This window comes from Calypte anna, chromosome 4B, assembly GCF_003957555.1.
Source record: "Calypte anna isolate BGI_N300 chromosome 4B, bCalAnn1_v1.p, whole genome shotgun sequence".
Taxonomy (NCBI): Eukaryota; Metazoa; Chordata; class Aves; order Apodiformes; family Trochilidae; genus Calypte; species Calypte anna.
The window spans coordinates 20,913,309-20,930,672 of record NC_044249.1 but is presented as its reverse complement, the minus strand read 5'-3'; the positions used below and the strand labels follow the sequence as shown (position 1 = coordinate 20,930,672).

The 17,364-nt window shown below is 49.4% G+C and overlaps 1 protein-coding gene across 1 annotated transcript in view; it reads right to left on the bottom strand.

Annotated features, from left to right (window-relative positions):
* Window positions 1–2,002: 2,002 nt before the first annotated feature.
* The window catches only part of PTPRA (protein tyrosine phosphatase receptor type A), a 121,234-nt gene continuing 105,872 nt past the window's right edge, over window positions 2,003–17,364 (bottom strand). Inside the window, 15 exon segments of the mRNA XM_030450668.1 lie at window positions 2,003–2,108; window positions 4,464–4,599; window positions 4,917–5,068; window positions 5,544–5,669; window positions 6,285–6,419; window positions 8,246–8,322; window positions 9,363–9,456; window positions 9,578–9,727; window positions 10,713–10,848; window positions 11,740–11,906; window positions 13,776–13,895; window positions 14,041–14,138; window positions 15,227–15,263; window positions 16,146–16,222; window positions 16,830–16,920. Coding sequence (XP_030306528.1) covers window positions 2,034–2,108; window positions 4,464–4,599; window positions 4,917–5,068; window positions 5,544–5,669; window positions 6,285–6,419; window positions 8,246–8,322; window positions 9,363–9,456; window positions 9,578–9,727; window positions 10,713–10,848; window positions 11,740–11,906; window positions 13,776–13,895; window positions 14,041–14,138; window positions 15,227–15,263; window positions 16,146–16,222; window positions 16,830–16,920 — 1,671 coding nt within the window. The 3' untranslated portion in view covers window positions 2,003–2,033.

The following is a 17,364-nucleotide window of genomic DNA, read 5'->3' as shown; positions in this document are numbered from 1 at the left end:
TTTTAAAGGCTTTACTCCCTCAAGAAAAAAAGGATTTCAAATCTAGATCAACAAAAACCATCTGTCCCTCGTGTGCAGGTTCAGAACTGCTGGGTGGGCTCGTGGGTTGGTTGGTTTCTTTTGTTTTTTATGAGTGCCAGGATACCTTTTTCTTCTTCTTTTTGGAAAAAAAAAAGGTTTTACTCCCTCAAGACAAAAAAAATAAGAGATTTACAAACAAAATAAGAGGAAACCATCTCCCTGTGTAGGTTCAGAAACACTTCTGGGGGTTTTTCTTCGTGGGTTTGGTTGGTTTCTTTTTTTTTTATGAGGGCCAGGATACCTTTTTCTTCTATTTTTTTTTTTTAAAGGGTTTTACTCCCTCAAGAAAAAAAAATAAAGAGATTTACAAATAAAATAAGAGGAAACCATCTCCCTGCAGGTTCAGAACCATTTCTGCTGGTGGGGTAGTGGGTTTGGTTGGTTTCTTTTGTTTTTTTATGAGTGCCAGGATACCTTTTTCTTCTTCTTTTTGGAAAAAAAAAAGGTTTTACTCCCTCAAGACAAAATAAATAAAGAGATTTACAAACAAAATAAGAGGAAACCATCTCCTTGTGCAGGGTCAGAATCACTTCTGGGTCTTCTTTGTGGGCTTGGTTGTTTTGTTTTTTTTTTATGAGTGTCAGGATACCTTTTTCTTCTATTTTTTTTTAAAGGGTTTTACTCCCTCAAGACAAAAAAATAAAGAGATTTACAAACAAAATAACAGGAAACCATCTCCCTGTGTAGGTTCAGAAACACTTCTGGGGTTTTTCTTCGTGGGTTTGGTTGGTTTGTTTTGTTTTTTTATGAGTGCCAGGATACCTTTTTCTTCTTCTTTTTGGAAAAAAAAAAAGGTTTTACTCTCTCAAGACAAAATAAATAAAGAGATTTACAAACAAAATAAGAGGAAACCATCTCCTTGTGCAGGGTCAGAAACACTTCTGGGTTTTCTTTGTGGGCTTGGTTGGTTTCTTTTTTTTTTTATGAGTGCCAGGATACCTTTTTCTTCTATTTTTTTTTTTAAAAAAAGGTTTTACTCCCTCATGACAAAAAATATAAAGAGATTTACAAATAAAATAAGAGGAAACCATCTCCTTGTGCAGGGTCAGAAACACTTCTGGGTCTTCTTTGTGGGCTTGGTTGTTTTGGTTTTTTTTTTTATGAGGGCCAGGATACCTTTTTCTTCTATTTTTTAAAAGAAAAAAGGTTTTACTCCCTCAAGACAAAGAAAATAAAGAGATTTATAAATAAAACAACAGGAAACCAGCTCCCTGTGCAGGGTCAGAACCATTTCTGCTGGTGGGCTCGTGGGTTTGGTTGGTTTGTTTTGTTTTTTTATGAGTGCCAGGATACCTTTTTCTTCTTCTTTTTGGAAAAAAAAAAGGCTTTACTTCCTCAAGACAAAAAAATAAAGAGATTTACAAACAAAATAAGAGGAAACCATCTCCCTGTGTAGGTTCAGAAACACTTCTGGGTTTTCTTTGTGGGTTTGGTTGGTTTGTTTTGTTTTTTTATGGGTGCCAGGATACCTTTTTCTTCTTCTCTTTGGAAAAAAAAAGGTTTTACTCCCTCAAGACAAAAAAAATAAAGAGATTTACAAACAAAACACCAGCCTGTATCAGCTCTCCAGAAGAGAGATGGGATGACAAGGTTATAATCCAAACATCACGCTATTTAATTCCCCAATAAAACATTGGAAAAAAAAAAGAAAAAAAAAAAAAATAAAGGAGCCAACAATATCTGCACTAACACTTTGCTACATATAAAACCTCCAGCTAAGATGAAGCTCGTGGTACCAACCTCTAAACCAGTTAAGATATATACACATAAATTTTCTTTTTTTTCTCTTTTTTTTCTTTCTTTTTTGAGGGGGAGGGGATATTAACAAACAGAATATTACAAAATATTAAAGAAGGCAACTCTGCTGTCATCTGGGTTTGGGGGGGAAAAGGGGGGATGTGGGTTTTGTTTTGTTTTGTTGGTTTTTTTCTTGGTTTTTTTTTGGGGTGTCTTCACTTGAAGTTGGCGTAGTCTGAGAAGGCGTCGATGTATTCCTGCACCACCTTGTAGCAGAATTCGTACTGTTCCTGGGGGATTTGGGAAGAGAGAACAGGGTCAGGAAACTGGGAATATTTAGGGATGAGATGGAACTGGGTGCTTGGATGGAAATTGGGAATATTTAGGGAGGACATAAAACTGGGTGCTTGGCAGGAAGCTGGGAATATTTAGGGGTGAGTTAGATCTGGGTGCCTGGGGGGAAACTGGGGATATTTAGGGATGAGATAGAACTGGGTGCTTGGAAGGAAACTGGGAATATTTAGGGATGAGATACATCTGGGTGCTTAGAAGGAAACTGGGATTATTCAGGGCTGAGATAGATCTGGATGCTTGGCAGGAAGCTGGGAATATTTAGGAATGAGATAGAACTGGGTGCTTGGCAGGGAACTGGGAATATCCAGGGCTGAGTTAGATCTGGGTGCTTGGAAGGAAACTGGGAATATTCAGGGCTGAGTTAGATCTGGATGCTTGGCAGGAAGCTGGGAATATTTAGGGATGAGATGGAACTGGGTGCTTGGCAGGGAACTGGGAATATCCAGGGCTGAGTTAGATCTGGGTGCTTGGAAGGAAACTGGGAATATTCAGGGCTGAGTTAGATCTGGATGCTTGGCAGGAAGCTGGGAATATTTAGGGATGAGATGGAACTGGGTGCTTGGCAAGAAACTGGGAATATTTAGGGCTGAGATAGAACTGGGTGCTTGGCAGGAAACTGGGATTATTCAGGGCTGAGATAGAACTGGGTGCTAGGAAGGAAACTGGGAATATCCAGGGCTGAGTTAGATCTGGATGCTTGGAAGGAAACTGGGAATATCCAGGGCTGAGTTAGATCTGGATGCTTGGCAGGAAGCTGGGAATATTTAGGGCTGAAATAAAACTGGGTGCTTGGCAGGGAACTGGGAATACTCAGGGCTGAGATAAAACTAGATACTTGGAAGGAAGCTGGGAATATTCAGGGCTGAGTTAGAACTGGGTGCTTGTTAGGGAACTGGGAATATTCAGGGATAAGATAGAACTGGGTGCTTGGCAGGAAACTGGGAATATTTAGGGCTGAGATAGAACTGGGTGCTTGGCAGGAAACTGGGAATATTCAGGGCTGAGATAGAACTGGGTGCTTCGAAGGAAACTGGGAATATCCAGGGCTGAGTTAGATCTGGATGCTTGGCAGGAAGCTGGGAATATTTAGGGATGAGATAGAACTGGGTGCTTGGCAAGAAACTGGGATTATTCAGGGCTGAGATAGAACTGGATGCTTGGAAGGAAACTGGGAATATTTAGGAATGAGATAGATCTGGATGCTTGGCAGGGAACTGGGAATATTTAGGGATGAGATAGAACTGGGTGCTTGGCAGGAAACTGGGAATATCCAGGGCTGAGTTAGATCTGGATGCTTGGCAGGAAGCTGGGAATATTTAGGGCTGAGATAGAACTGGGTGCTTGGAAGGAAACTGGGAATATTTAGGGAGGACATAAACCTGGGTGCTTGGCAGGAAGCTGGGAATATCCAGGGCTGAGTTAGCTCTGGGTGCTAGGAAGGAAACTGGGAATATCAAGGGCTGAGTTAGATCTGGATGCTTGGGAGGAAACTGGGAATATTTAGGGCTGAGATAGAACTGGATGCTTGAATGGAAATAGGGAGTATTTAGGGATGACATAAAACTGGATGCTTGGCAGGAAACTGGGAATATTTAGGGTTGACACAGAACTGGATGCTTGGCAGGAAGCTGGGAATATTCAGGGCTGAGTTAAAACTGGGTGCTTGGAAGGAAACTGGGACCAAACGTGTCCAGGTGCCCTCAAGCCCAGGAATCAGGGTGCCACCTCCTTTGTCACCTCCCCCCCCAAAAAACCTGGCTGCTCACCCTCTCCTTTCTGGGATGCCACCAGTAAAGGGAATTCTGCTTTTCCCTTCCCTCTATTTTGACCCCTCCAAAAGACTTCTTGAAAAATCCCTCAGCATTTTTGCAAACCCCTCTTTCTTTCCAGATCTCATCTGCCCTGCCTGATCCTTCCCTCCCCACCAGGCTGTCTCTCCATGCTGAAGCCACAGCCATTCCAGGAGAACTTTCCATGCTCCAGGAGCCCATAAAAAGATGGGATGTGGCTGAAAAACCTCCCAAGAGGTTCCTACAGCTCAAAAGGGGCTTGATGCCTTCAGCCAGCCAAGCACCAGATGTCCTGCCAAGATGAAGGGGAGGTACCTCCTGACCCACCTCCACCTTTGTAGAGAGAGAAGAACCTTCAGCTGAGGAAGTTTTTGCTCAACACTGAGTCCCCAAAAGCCCAGTGTGGTCTGGGAGGTGGGAGGTGCTCAGCTGGGCTTACTGGGAGGTGCTCAGCTGGGCTTACTGGGAGGTGTTCAGCTGGGCTTACTGGGAGGTGCTTACCAGTGTCTGCACCATGTGTGGCCTCTGTAGTCTTAAACTCTTCACTGTCTGAAAGACATCGAGGATCCCTTCTGCCTTCACCCTTTCCAGGACAGTGCTCAGGGCACAGAAGGTGCCTGTTCTTCCTGCTCCAGCACTGCCAAAGAGAAACCAGAAGGTAAACCAGAAAATAAAACCATCCATCCTGACCAGCCTGGGGACAATCCAGAGGGGAAGCACCAGAGAAGTGGAGGAGCCAATGGTCCTACCCCAGCACCTCCTACTTTCTGAAGGACATGCTGGATGAGCCTGAAGCCTTTTTTTTGGGCTCAGGAAAACCCCACACCCCATCTGCCCAGGCTCCTCCTGCTCATCCTGAGGTTTGTTTTGAGGGACCTTTGAGCATCTCCCAAGCTCCTGGTGGACCAGGTCTCCTTGGAAAGGTGGCCAAACCCTGCTCCAGCTGAGCTTTACCTGCAGTGCACAGTGATGGGGTGGTTGCCAGACTGCTGCTGCTGCTTCTGCACGGCTGCAATGATGTTGATCATTCCCTTCCCATCCCCAGGGATCCCAACTTCTGGCCAACCATGGAAATGGAACTGCCGAATCTGTCGGCTCTTGTTTTCCTGGTGGGAAAGCAGAGCTCAAGGTCAGGCACTTGCTGGGAAGATTCCCTCCCCAGGAACCCACCAGCTTGGAGGGCTTTGGGGAAAGCATCTGCTTAGGAAAACTGCTTTTTTGGGGAGGATTCCCATGGGATGGAGCAGAGCTGGATGTGGGGAAGGAGGAGGAGGAGGGAGGTTGGGTTGTGGGAAGAAGGGAAAAGAGGGATAAAGGCTGCTGGGTGGGATTGGAGCTGGATGAGAAGTGATCAGCAGGCAGGAGAGCTCAGGGAGAGGAGGTAAGAATAGGGAAAAAGGTGGGATTGGAGGGGGATGGATGCTGCTTGGGGATGAGAGGGAGATGATGGAGCTGAAGATGCCAGAGGGGAGGTTCAGCACTTGAAGGAGCCACAAAGCACCTGAACACCAACACGGATTAATGACAACCAACCCCAGGAGCACCCAGAGCCCCCTGCAGAGGGAAGGTCAAGGCTCTTACCCTGGTGTTTGTTACCAGCAGGTCCCTCACCGTGTAGCTCTCACACTCCTCCTCTTTTTTCAGCTCCACAGTGATGTCTCCATAGGACACTGAGCCATCAGAGGGCCAGTACTGGGCACACTTCTCCTGAGAAACCATGACAGGAGGAGACAGATTGAAGACCCCTGTACTTTTTTCCATGGAAGGGCTCTTCTTCTGCAGCTAGAAGGTGCCCAAAGCCATGTGGGATCTCACAGAACCACAGAATGGTTTGGGTTGAAAGGAACCTTCAAGATCATTCAATTCCATCCCCCTGCCATGGGCAGGGACACCTCCCACCAGCCCAGGCTGCTCCAAGCCCCATCCAACCTTCAACACTGCCAGGGATGGGGCAGCCACAGCTTCTCTGGGCAACCAGGGGCTCAGCACCCTCACATCCAGGATTTTTATCTAAGATCTCATCTCAATCTCCTCTCTTTCAGCTTGAACCCATCCTCTCTTGCCCAATCTCATGGGTTTGCTTTGGAGACAAGGTGTCCATTACACCCAGAGGGTCCAGAGTTGGTTTCCTGAACATCTCCTCACCCTGGTTCTAACAACATCTGGGTTCTTTGCCCTAGAACCAGAGGCTGAGCTGTGTCTTCTGCCTGGGTTTGCTGGAGAAAAGGGGACAGGTCACCCAACAGAGGTGGCACTGGCTGTTTTATGGGGTCACACTGATCAGTTTTATGTTCCAATGCAGTTTTTTTCTGGATGCTTTACCTGGCCTCTCTCCTCCAGCTCTGTCAGCATCACTATGGAGCAGGATTTCCATTCCCAGATCATCCTCCAGAAGTCCTCTATTGTGTGCTGCAGAGGCCCCTGGCTGGCAATATAGGAATCCTTCTGGCGATAGCCCTGGAGGGGGAACACAGGGATAGAGCTGGATCAGGAGAACCTGGAGACCAGGAGGAGAGGGAGGAACACTCTTGGGTACCATCAGGTTAGCAGGCTCAGTGAATTTTCTGGAACATCATGAATGGAACAGCCTGGACAGAGAAACCTGCTCTGCTGGTGGGCTCCATCCCCACACATCAGCCAGAGCTTGACCCTGGTGAGAGCTTTGTGTTTAAAAAAGTGCAGCTGGAGGAGGATCCCACCCCTAAATGTGTGTAAAATCATGGAATAATTTGGTGGGAAGGGACCTTTAAAGGCCATCTAATCCAAACCCTGCAGTGAGTAGGGACTTCTTCCCTAGAGCAGGTTCCTCAGAGCCCCATCCAACCTCACCTGGGATGTTTGCAGGGATGGGGGGACATCTCCCACCTCTCTGAGCAACCTGGGCCAGGGTTTCCCAACCCTCAGTGTAAAACATTTCTTCCTTATCTCAAGCCTGAATCTCCCTTCTTTCAGTTTAAAACCATCACCTCCTGTCCTATCACTAGAGCTCCTCCTAAAAACCCCCTTTAAATATGGAAAAGCCACAATGAGGTCTCCCTGGAGCCTTCTCCAGGCTGAACATCCCCAACCCTCTCAGCCTGTCCCCAGAGCAGAGCTGCTCCAGCCCTTGGATCATCTCCATGGCTTCCTCTGGAATTGCTCCACCAGCTCCATGTCCTTCTTATGCTGAGGACCCAGCACTGTTTCACCAGAGTTTTATCTATTTGGTGGAGAAAAGTTTGGCTCCTGAGCAATGTTTCAAAGCCTGAGCACTGCAGCAGAACCTTGCCTGAGCTCCAAGTGCCTCAGGTCTGGTTTTTACTGCAGATTTTTAGAAGAAACAAGCAAACCCAGATGGTACCAGATGCTCTTCAAGGTGCCTCATGAATCATTCTGTGATCTACAAAACCCAATAATAAGTCTGGGTGACTCTGGCTCTGCCACAACCACAAAATCCTTCTGTTTCCAGCCCTCCCCTGATGTTCTGTGATGCTTTTGTCATTCAGGGCTTGTTGTCTCAGCAAAGTTCAGCAGGAAATTGAATCTGAACAGGACTTGGCTGATGTGACCCTGCAGCTCTCTGAGCTCAGAGCTCTGTCCCTGCTGCCCTGGAGAGCCAGGAAAGGAGATTTCAGGGAGTAATTCATTTGGGATGCTGTCACTTGGGTCCCAACATTGGGTTTTCTGGTTCAATCTGTGGCAGTGATCACTTTTTGGGGGGGTGAAAAGAGAAATTGGGCATTTTTGCAGCTGGTGTGGCTGCTGGAAGATGGGAGGAGGTTCCTCCCTGAAGTCAAGAGGATTACTCAGAAGAAAAGGCACTGACATCCTCCTCAGAGGGGGGGAAGCACTTAACCTCCCTGTCTCCCCTCCTCCCCTCACCTAGACAGCTCTAATGGGATTGACCTGGTTTCTCCCAAGGGTTTTGGGATTCATGTTTTGCCTCCTGACCTCATCTAGCCAACGTTTGCTGACCAAATGAAGGGTGCCAGAGAGCAACCATCTCCATGGCTACGTGCATCCATTTCCCCAAAGCTATCATCAGAGCCTGGAGTTGCAGAAGCAGAGCCAGGATTTGGTGTGGCACCTTCTGGGGGTGACAAGGACATCCAGAGGGGGTTTTGGGGAGACAGAACCCAACACCATCCAGTGACATGAAGCTAAGTGGAAGGAGCCTCACAAACCCCAGAGAAGAAATGTTTTGGGACAAATCCTTTCCACTGGACACCAGTTGAGTGAAAAAATAGGAAGGGTTTTTTTTTTTCCACTGGGAAGAAATGGGAAGGGGATTAAAGAAGACTCACATCAATGAAGGAAGCATTTACATAGTCTGTGTTCTCTTCACCTCTCTTCACTGGAATGATTACTCGGTTGAACTCATCTGAAACAGCAGAGAAATGATCTGAGTTTTGAGGAACACCCTCAAAGTGTGTCCCCTTGAGAGCCATCCATGCCCTTCAGCAGGGATGTCACCAACCCCCAAGGGCAATAAATTGGGAGACTTGTTTTTATAGCACCCAACTGGGACTGGGAGACTCAGTTCTTGTGCCATGCCCTGCTTTGGGGAAGGGGAAAGGGATGCTGAAGGCTCCAGGACATGTTCAGCACAGGGACTCCTTCCTCAAGGCAGAAAGAAACTTGCTCAGAAAGTCATGGCAGGGACAGGGCAGAAAAAAAGCAAGAAAGCTCTGGGGCCAGTGTTGTATTTGGCCAAGTTCTTGGCTCTGCCCTGCCCCTTCATGCTGCTCCTTTGAGCAGTGGCTTGGAGCAGGAGACCTCCAGGAACCCTTTTTGAGCCCACTCCTACAGGCACAAATCCTGCTGTGTCAGCAGGTCCTGAGCACCCACAGCTTCAGAATGGTTGGAAGGGACCCATGGAGGACATCTGGGACAAGCCCTGTCCTAGCAGGGGTAGCATGAAGGGGCAGAGTTGATTGCCCAGGACTGAAGAGCTCCAAGGATGGAGACTCCACAACTTCCCTGGGCCACCTCTGCCAGTTCTCAGCCACCCTCAGAGTCAAGAAGTGTTCTCTGATGTCCCCTGGCTCTCAGTTTGTGCCCATTTCCTCTTCTCCTGTCTCTGGGAAGAGCCTGAGCAGCCCCAGCTCTCTCAGCCTTTCCTTCAGTCCCTTCATCATCTCCATGGCCCTTGGCTGGACTCTCCCCAGTATGTCCCTGCCTCTCTTGTACTGGGCAGCCCAGTATGGACACAGTGCTCCAGGTGTGGTCTCCCCAGTGCTGAGCAGAGGGAAGGATCATCTCCCTTGTCCTGCTGGCAAAGTTCTGCCCAACTCAGCCCAGGATACCACTGTTCTTCACTCCGGACCTTCACCAGGAGGTTCCTCTTGGCCCATTTCTCCACTCCTGGCCCCAGATGGTCCCCCCATCCCCACTGGGCATGCTTTCCCCAGCAAGACTTACATGGAATTATCTGAAGCACTCTGTTCTTCTTCATGTTTGCAGGCAAGTTGCCTGTTCTCATCTTGTCATTCTGGATTTTGATGGAAGTGAGCTTCTGCAGAGGGAGGAATGGACAGGGACAGCTTTCAAAGCCACCCCACACCAGACAAACCCATGGTGATCCCAGCAGCCCAGCACCATCAGAATAAATCCCCCAGGACAAGACCCCTGCTCACCTTGAACTCCTCTTCCAGCCCATTGCTGCTGGTCCCTGGCACCTTGTTGTAGATCTTCTGGAGGTGGATTTCTAAGGAGGTCACCTCCAGCTCTGTGTCACCATAGAGATAATGCTCCAGAAGTGCTTGGTAGATGAACACATACTGCATCTGCAGAGGTTGCAGGAGAAGCCATCAGCCACTGCTCAGCTCATCCAGGTTCCTCCACACACACACACAGATGCTGGATGCAAACCCACCACCTCTGCTCGCTGGGCTGGCACCCCTCTGAGACCCCAAAAAGGTGGTGACAACCTCCCTGTCACCAGATGAGGACTGGGAGCTGAGCTGTGCACCACAGAAAGCTGACGTGACACCCAACTTTATTCCAGGTCCAGAGAAAAGGAGGCTGAGGGGAGACCTTGCTCTCTGCAACTCCCTGAAGGGAGGTTGGAGCCAGGGGGTTGTTCTACCCTTGTCCCAAGTCCCTCCCCAGCTTTCCTGCAGCCCCTTCAGGCACTGGAAGGTGCTCTAAGGTCTCCCTGGATCCTTCTCTTCTCCAGGCTGAACACCCCCAACTCTCCCCCTGGCTCCAGAGCTGCTCCAGCCCTTGGCTCATTCTTTGGGGTCCCCTCTGGGGCCAACTCCAACAGCTCCATCTCCTTTTTGTCTGGTAACCATGGCAGCAGTGGATCAAGGGTTGGACTCAGTGATCTCAGAGGTCCTTTCCAACCTGGCTGATACGTTGGATATCAGGAAAAAATTCTTTGCAGAGAGGGTGCTCAGCCATTGGAATGGGCTGCCCAGGGAGGGGGTGGATTCTCCATCCCTGGAAGTTTTTAAGAAGAGCCTGAATGTGGCACTGAGTGCCATGGGCTGGGAACCACGGGGGGAGTGGACCAAGGGTGGGACTTGCTGATCCCAGAGCTCCTTTCCAACCCAAATAATTCTGTGAATCTAGGATTTTAGGATCAATGACTGTGCTGGTCACACCAACCACTGTACGGAGGGGCTAAAAAAGAGCAGGAACCTCCCTTGATGATCCTTCCCAAGGTGAGGGACAAGGCTCAACTTTCACAGAGGTTGGTTATGACTGTGGGAGGGAAATGTAGGAGCAGGGAGCAGAGCCCAGAGGGAAGGAGGGCAGAACACTCACATCTGTCTGTACCATCTGGCAGCGCTGAGCCCGGATGCGGCTGACGAAGCCGTAGACATCCACCTTCCTCTCTGCATGCATCATGTCCAGCATGGCATCAATGACAATGAAAGTGCCCGTGCGTCCCACCCCAGCACTGAAAGAGCAGAAGAGACAAAAAAAAATGATCAGGGCATCAGTGGTGGGATTTCCTTGCAGTTTTCCTTGGGATTTTCCTGGCAGTTCACAAAGAGCGAAGTCTGGTTTGGAGGTGATGGAGGTGACAGCTCCCTCGTGGCTGGAGGGCATGAGGGCAGAGAAAAGGGGGAGGTAAAGTGAAAGCTGAGCCAGCTGCAGCTTCCAGAGCTTCAGGGGGCTCTCTGTTCCTCCCAGATACCCTCCATCCCATGGAAGGAAGCCCACAGGAAAGCTGTGTGTCCATGCTGGTAACTCAGCTGTTAAGAAGAATGATGCTACAGGAAGACAAAGTCAGGCACTGGAATGGCCCAGTGGGTGGATTTTCCACCCTGGGAGTGTTTAAAAGGTGTTTGGAGCTGATCCTTAAGGATTTGGTTTAGTAGTTAGGTGATGGTGTTGGTGAAGGGTTGGGCTGGATGGTCTCGGGGGTCTCTTCCAACCTAAACCATTCTGTGATTCTGTATCTGAAGTGCTCTTGTCAGCTGCCTCCTGAGATGGCAGCTGGAAAGATGGATTTGGGAGGTTGCAAATGGGATCAGCTCTGCCTTTAACCATGGGGCTTTCCCTCACTGGAATGTGAGAATCCTCTGTAGCTCCCCCAGGCTTGCAGGAGCTCAGACCCCACGCTCCTCACTCCCAGTCTGTTTGCTGCCTTCCTGCAGATGTGGTCAGGGCAGCAGAAAGCTAAGGGAGACATCACCAAAGCCCAGCAGTGGTGCTTAGCTTGGTGCTTTAGTGAAATAAAAATCAGAAAAAAGGCCTGACCCCCCCCAAAATAAAATCCTATTAAAGAGGAGACACTTTCCAAGTGACCCAGGAGAGGCAGAGGGCAGCTGTGAGCAGGACTCACCTGCAGTGCACAACTATTGCTCCTGCATATTGGGGGTTACATGTCTTCACCTTCTTCAGGAACTTCAGCATCCCAATTGGGGTGAAGGGGACCCCAAAGTCAGGCCAGCTGGTGAAGTGGAACTGAGTCACCAGGCGTTGAGGTTTCTTGTTGGTGACATCACCCACCTGAAGGAGAAAAGGACAGCATGATAAATCCTCAGATTTCATCCCTTTCCCCCCCAAAAAAGCAGGGGGAGAGAGGGAGCTGCAGCCTTGAGATTGAGCTGGATGGCTTCAGAAGCACCAAGCAGCCACACGCTGGAAGGGCACGGACCTAAATTAGTCCCTAAAATCATGACATTTTCACTGCCCAGCATCACATCCTCCATCTGAGGGGGGAGAGATGCCAGCCCTGCCTCAGCTCTGGCTCCAACCTGGCAGAACCTGCTGTGTTTCATAGAACCAGAGAATAATTTGGGTTGGAAGGAACCTCTAAAGGTCATCCAGTCCAACACCCTCAATCAGATCAGGATGCTCAGAGCCTTTTTGAACCTTGAATATCTCCAGGGATGAGGCCTCAACCACCTCCCTGGACAACCAGGTCCCTTTTTCCACCACCCTCATGGTACAGAACTTTTTCCAAACACATCCTAAAGCTACTCTTTCATTTAAACCCACTGCCCCTTATCCTATCACTCCAGGCCCTTGCACACAGTCCCTCTCCAGCCTTCCTGTAGCCCCTTCAGGTACTGGGAGGAGGATACTGGAAGATACTGGGACGTTGGGTACTTCAGAAGCTGCTGCTCCATCCCTTCCCACACCTTTGCCCACAGCATCCTCACTGAAAGGCAGGAGAGGAAACCACCCATGGTCAGGGTAAGCTCAAGAGAACCCTGCTGAGGGTCCAGATTGGTTTTCAATCCTCAGCTCTCCCTCTCCTGCCTCTGAGAGCAGCAGGAAAATAACCAGAGTGACTAAAACACCCAGAGCCTGCTCAGAGGATGAGAAAATGTGGTGACAGATGGGAAAGAGATCCAAAGCAACGTGTATGGTGCTGGATTCTGGCTGGGCTGGTGGGATAAATCTGATTATTTGAAGGCATTCAGGTGTCTGGGGGTGAGAGGAGGAACTGACAGAGTGACAAAAAGTGCTGGAGTTTCAGAGGGCTGAATCCCAACCTTGGCATCCAGCAGCTTCCCTGCTGGCAGCACAGCCCTGCTGGGATCCATTGGGAAGGGGCTTCCAGGTAAATTTTTAATAGCTCTGGTTGAAAATGGATGTTGGGGTCAGTTCAGCCCAACTCTGCCCTCACAGCACCTGGGAGGGCCCAGCAACTGTTGGATTCCAGCATGGAGAGGGGAGGGATGGGGTGGGATAAGGTGTGATGAGAGGGGATGAGATGGGATAAGGTGTGATGGGACAGGATGGGATGGGATGGAATGGGATGAGATGGGATGGGATGAGATGGTATGAGATGGGATGGGACAGGATGGGATGGAACGGGATGGGATGGGATGGAATGGAATGAGATGGGATGTGATGAGACGAGAGGAATTGGGATGGGATGGGACAGGATGGGATGGGATGGAACGGGATGGAACGGGATGGGATGGGATGGGATGGAATGAGATGGGATGAGGTGGATAGCATGAGTTCAGATGGGATAGGATGAGATGAGATGGGATGAGATGAGATAAGATGGGATAAGATGGGATAAGATGGGATAAGATGGGATAAGATGGGATAAGATGGGATAAGATGGGATAAGATGGGATGAGGTGAACGGGATAAGGTGAGATGGGATGAGGTGAGATGGGATGAGGTGAGATGGAATAGAATGGGATGAGATGGGATGGGACAGGATGGGACAGGATGGGATGAGATGGGATGAGACGGGATGAGACGGGATGAGACGGGATGAGACAGGATGAGACAGGATGAGACAGGATGGGATGGGATGGGACAGGATGGGATGAGATAGAATGGAATGGGATGGGACAGGACAGGATGGAATGGAATGGAATGGGATGGGATGGAAGGTGGAAGGCTCAGGACCTGCTGGATGCAGAACTTGCGCACGGTGTAATCCACCAGGACAGTCACATCCTCCACAGACACTCGGATGTTCCCGTAGGTCCAGCAGCCCTGATCTGGCCAGTACTGAGCACATTTACACTGCAGGGAGAGAAAAGGGGTGCAGGTGAGCTCTGGGCCCTCCCAAACCTGGAATTGGCTCCAAGACATCCCCACGGGCATGAGATGTGCTGGATTTGGACAAAGTTGGGTTTGATATCAGCTCCTGGAGCCTTCTGGCACCTACCTCCTTCCTCTCTTTCAGGTTGGTCACCATGACAATTGTTGCTGTGTTTTGCTCCCAAATCATCCTCCAAAAATCATTCACTGTTTCTTCCTTTGGTCCTAAAGGGAAGGTAAAAAGAAAGGTGGTCTTTGGGATCAACCTTTCCAAGTGCTGGGATGGAAACCCAGATGATGCAACACGGTTTTTGCCAATAGATGTCAGCACAGGAGGTGTTTTGGTGTCCAGGAATGTCAGGTAACCCAAGGAACATCTCATCACACAAGAACTGGGCTATTTGGATACATTTTATGATGAGAATTTCCAGTTTTAGACCAAGAAAGGGAAATAGGAAAAATGCAGCATGGGAAAGAACTGCCCGAGGCCACTTGGGGAAATTGGGGCCATCCCAACAAGCAATAGGACAAGAGGAAATGGCCTCAAGCTGTGCCAGAGAAGTTTAGATTGGAGATTGGGAACAATTTCTCCTTGGAAAAGGTTGTCAGGATACCCAGGGCAGGGGTGGAGTCCCCATCATCCCTGGAGGGATTTCCAAGCCCTGGAGATGTGGTGCTGAGGGCCATGGGGCAGTGGTGGCCTTGGCAGTGCTGGGGGAATGGTTGGAGTTGATGATGTCCAAGGGCTTTTCCAACCAAAAAAATTCTGTGATCTTGGTTTTAGGGACATGTTTGGACCAGTAGAAGGAAAGCAAAGAGAGAGGGAGGGTTATGGGTGGTGCTCTGATGCTTGCTGCTCTCAGAGCTGACAGTCCTGTCCCCTCTCTGAAAACCACAGAAATTCTGATGTGGGGACAAGCCCATGTTCTTGCCTGCTGAAGTTCATAAAGGGGCAGAAATGAAACCAGATCAGCCTGGTAAGAGATTTGGGGAATCTCATGAATCTCACTGGCAATACATCCAGAGATCCTGAGCACCCGGAGCTGTGGGCTAGGGGGCAAGGTCAACCTCAGGGCAGAAGGGCTCTGACACCCTCCAGCAGTTGGAATTACACAGGTAGGATTCTCTTCTTCCCCCAGTGCACCAGCAAAATGGAAAAATCATTTTGGAAATGAGCTGTGGACCAGCCAAGATGTTTTTTTGGCCAGTTCACAAGGTGCTGTGCTGGAGTTAGACTGGCCCAGCCTCACAGAGCAAAAGGATTCCAGCCCAAGTGACACCAGACAGAGGTAGGGGAACAAGCAAGCATTTACCTTGTGCAGCAATGAACTTGTTTTTCTCTTGGTACCCCTGCAGAGAAAAGAAGAAAAAGGAAGAGAAATGAAAGATGAGAGTTTGTCTAACACAGGAGTGATGAAATGCAGACACATCATTCACAGAGCCACCACCTCCCCTGGTCCTTACTGTCCCCTGGGCAGAGAAGGGGCTGCAGCCTCTTGGGGAGAAACAGCCCCAACATTGAGGAGAAATAATGGAAAATCCCTGTGCAAAGGGCTCCTGTGTATGGTGATAACCATACAGGACCCATCTCCTCTTCAGAGCAGGGAAATGCTGCTCCTGGTTTAGCTGGGTCCCAATCTTTTTAACCCCTTTCCCATCTCCAAACCTATTAAGCAGCCCCACAGCTGTTAACCAGGAATCCCCAGCTCCTGCAGGAATGGTTCCCAGATCCCTTGGAACCAAAGGAGCCAGCTCAGTTTTCCAGCACTCCAAGGAGAAGAAGTGCTTCTCAGCAGATCTGCTGGGAAGTGTCCCTGCCCATGCAGGGGGGTTGGAATTAAATGATCTTTAAGTTGCCCTCCAACCCAAACCATTCCACAGTTCCATGGTTATTTTAGAAGTGGGGAAAGGAGAAGTGGGAAGAGATGGGGCTGGGGCAAAGCAGCTGAGCAAGGGCAAAGCTACAGCTGGAATTTAAATTCCATCTCAGCCTCTTACTCCAGCCACACTCCCCTTGGTTCAAGGCATGGAGTGAACCATGAGGAGCTCTAGCACAGCTACACAAAGGTTATGGGATTAAAATAAATGTGATTTATTGTTCTGGAGGTGTTAACACAGGAGGCAGGCTCTGAACCATCCTCTAACCAGGCACAAGTCACATCTCAGAAAAGCCTGGGGACCAGGCACCACCATCCAGGCTGCAACTTTTGCCCCTCAAACCCCAACACTCACATTAATAAAGGAGGCATTGATGTAGTCAGAGTCAGGAACCCCCTCAACAGGAGTCAGGTGAACCCTGGAATGATCATCTGGAGGAAAATAAAAGCTCTGCATTAAAACCACCTCCCTCCACATAGCTGCTACCTGGTGTAGTGTGAGAGCTGGCCTTGGAGTGGAGGTGTTTGTGTTTGTTTGTGTGATTCCTCCCACCCCACAAACACCTTTATGCCCCCAAATTCTTCTTCTTTAAGCTTGGAGAGGTGCTAGACCTCACCCAAGGAAGTTTTTCTCCTGCAGGAGCCATTTGAGGAAGCCCCTGGGACAGCTCACCCCCCCACATCACCTGGTGGGATCTCCCCATTCCTGCATTTCCCATCTCCTGAGGGCTCCAGGGAACTCCTCCCAGTAGGCAGCTGCTCTGGTTTGGGCCAAGATCAAGGTGATTTTCTGCCTTGTACTTTTGCTTTCAGCTAAGTCTCTTGTAAGTACTTGGAAGCAAAAGCACAAGGCAGAAAATCACCTTGATCCTGACCCAAACCAGGACAGCAGCTGAAGCTAAAAGAGATGCAGCCACCCATCCAGGGTATGAAATGACCTCAACTGTGCCTTTTCCCAACCCCAAAACCAGAAATGTCTTTGGGATACAGGAGCACCAGCCATTTCCTCCCACCCTGCCCAACCAGCTCCAATACCTACAGGGCAAAATGTTCACATATCTGTTCTTCTCCTTGTTCTCCTCCTTGGAAGCAGCTTCACACGTGGCCTGGATGGGACATGCTGGGAGAGCCTGCAAGAGCAGAAGAGGTGTTTTTCCATGATCTTCTCATTTTATGGGAAGAACAACAACATGGTCAGGCTGTGTTTGAGCATCCCAAAGGAGCAGGGTCACTCCTTGCTGGCCTCCAACAGGTTAAGTGAGGAGCAACTCCTTGTCCTCCTGCCCCTTCAGATGTGTCCCCACCCCACCACTGCTCCCTTGTCTCCACCAAGCTCAAGCTGACCATTTAAACAGCCTGGGCTAGACCAGAGGAAGAGAGAAAAAAAATCCCTTTGGAAAAGTCCACCTGGAATCTCAGGACTCATGAACACGAGGTGGCAGCAAAGCCTCTGACTCCAAACCCACCAGCCCAGCCATCAGGGAGCTGATCTCTACCCCTGGAGGCTCCTGCAGAGATTTCCTCCTGTTAGCAGTGATCCCAACTCACTGAAACTCCGTGGGATAAGACCTCTC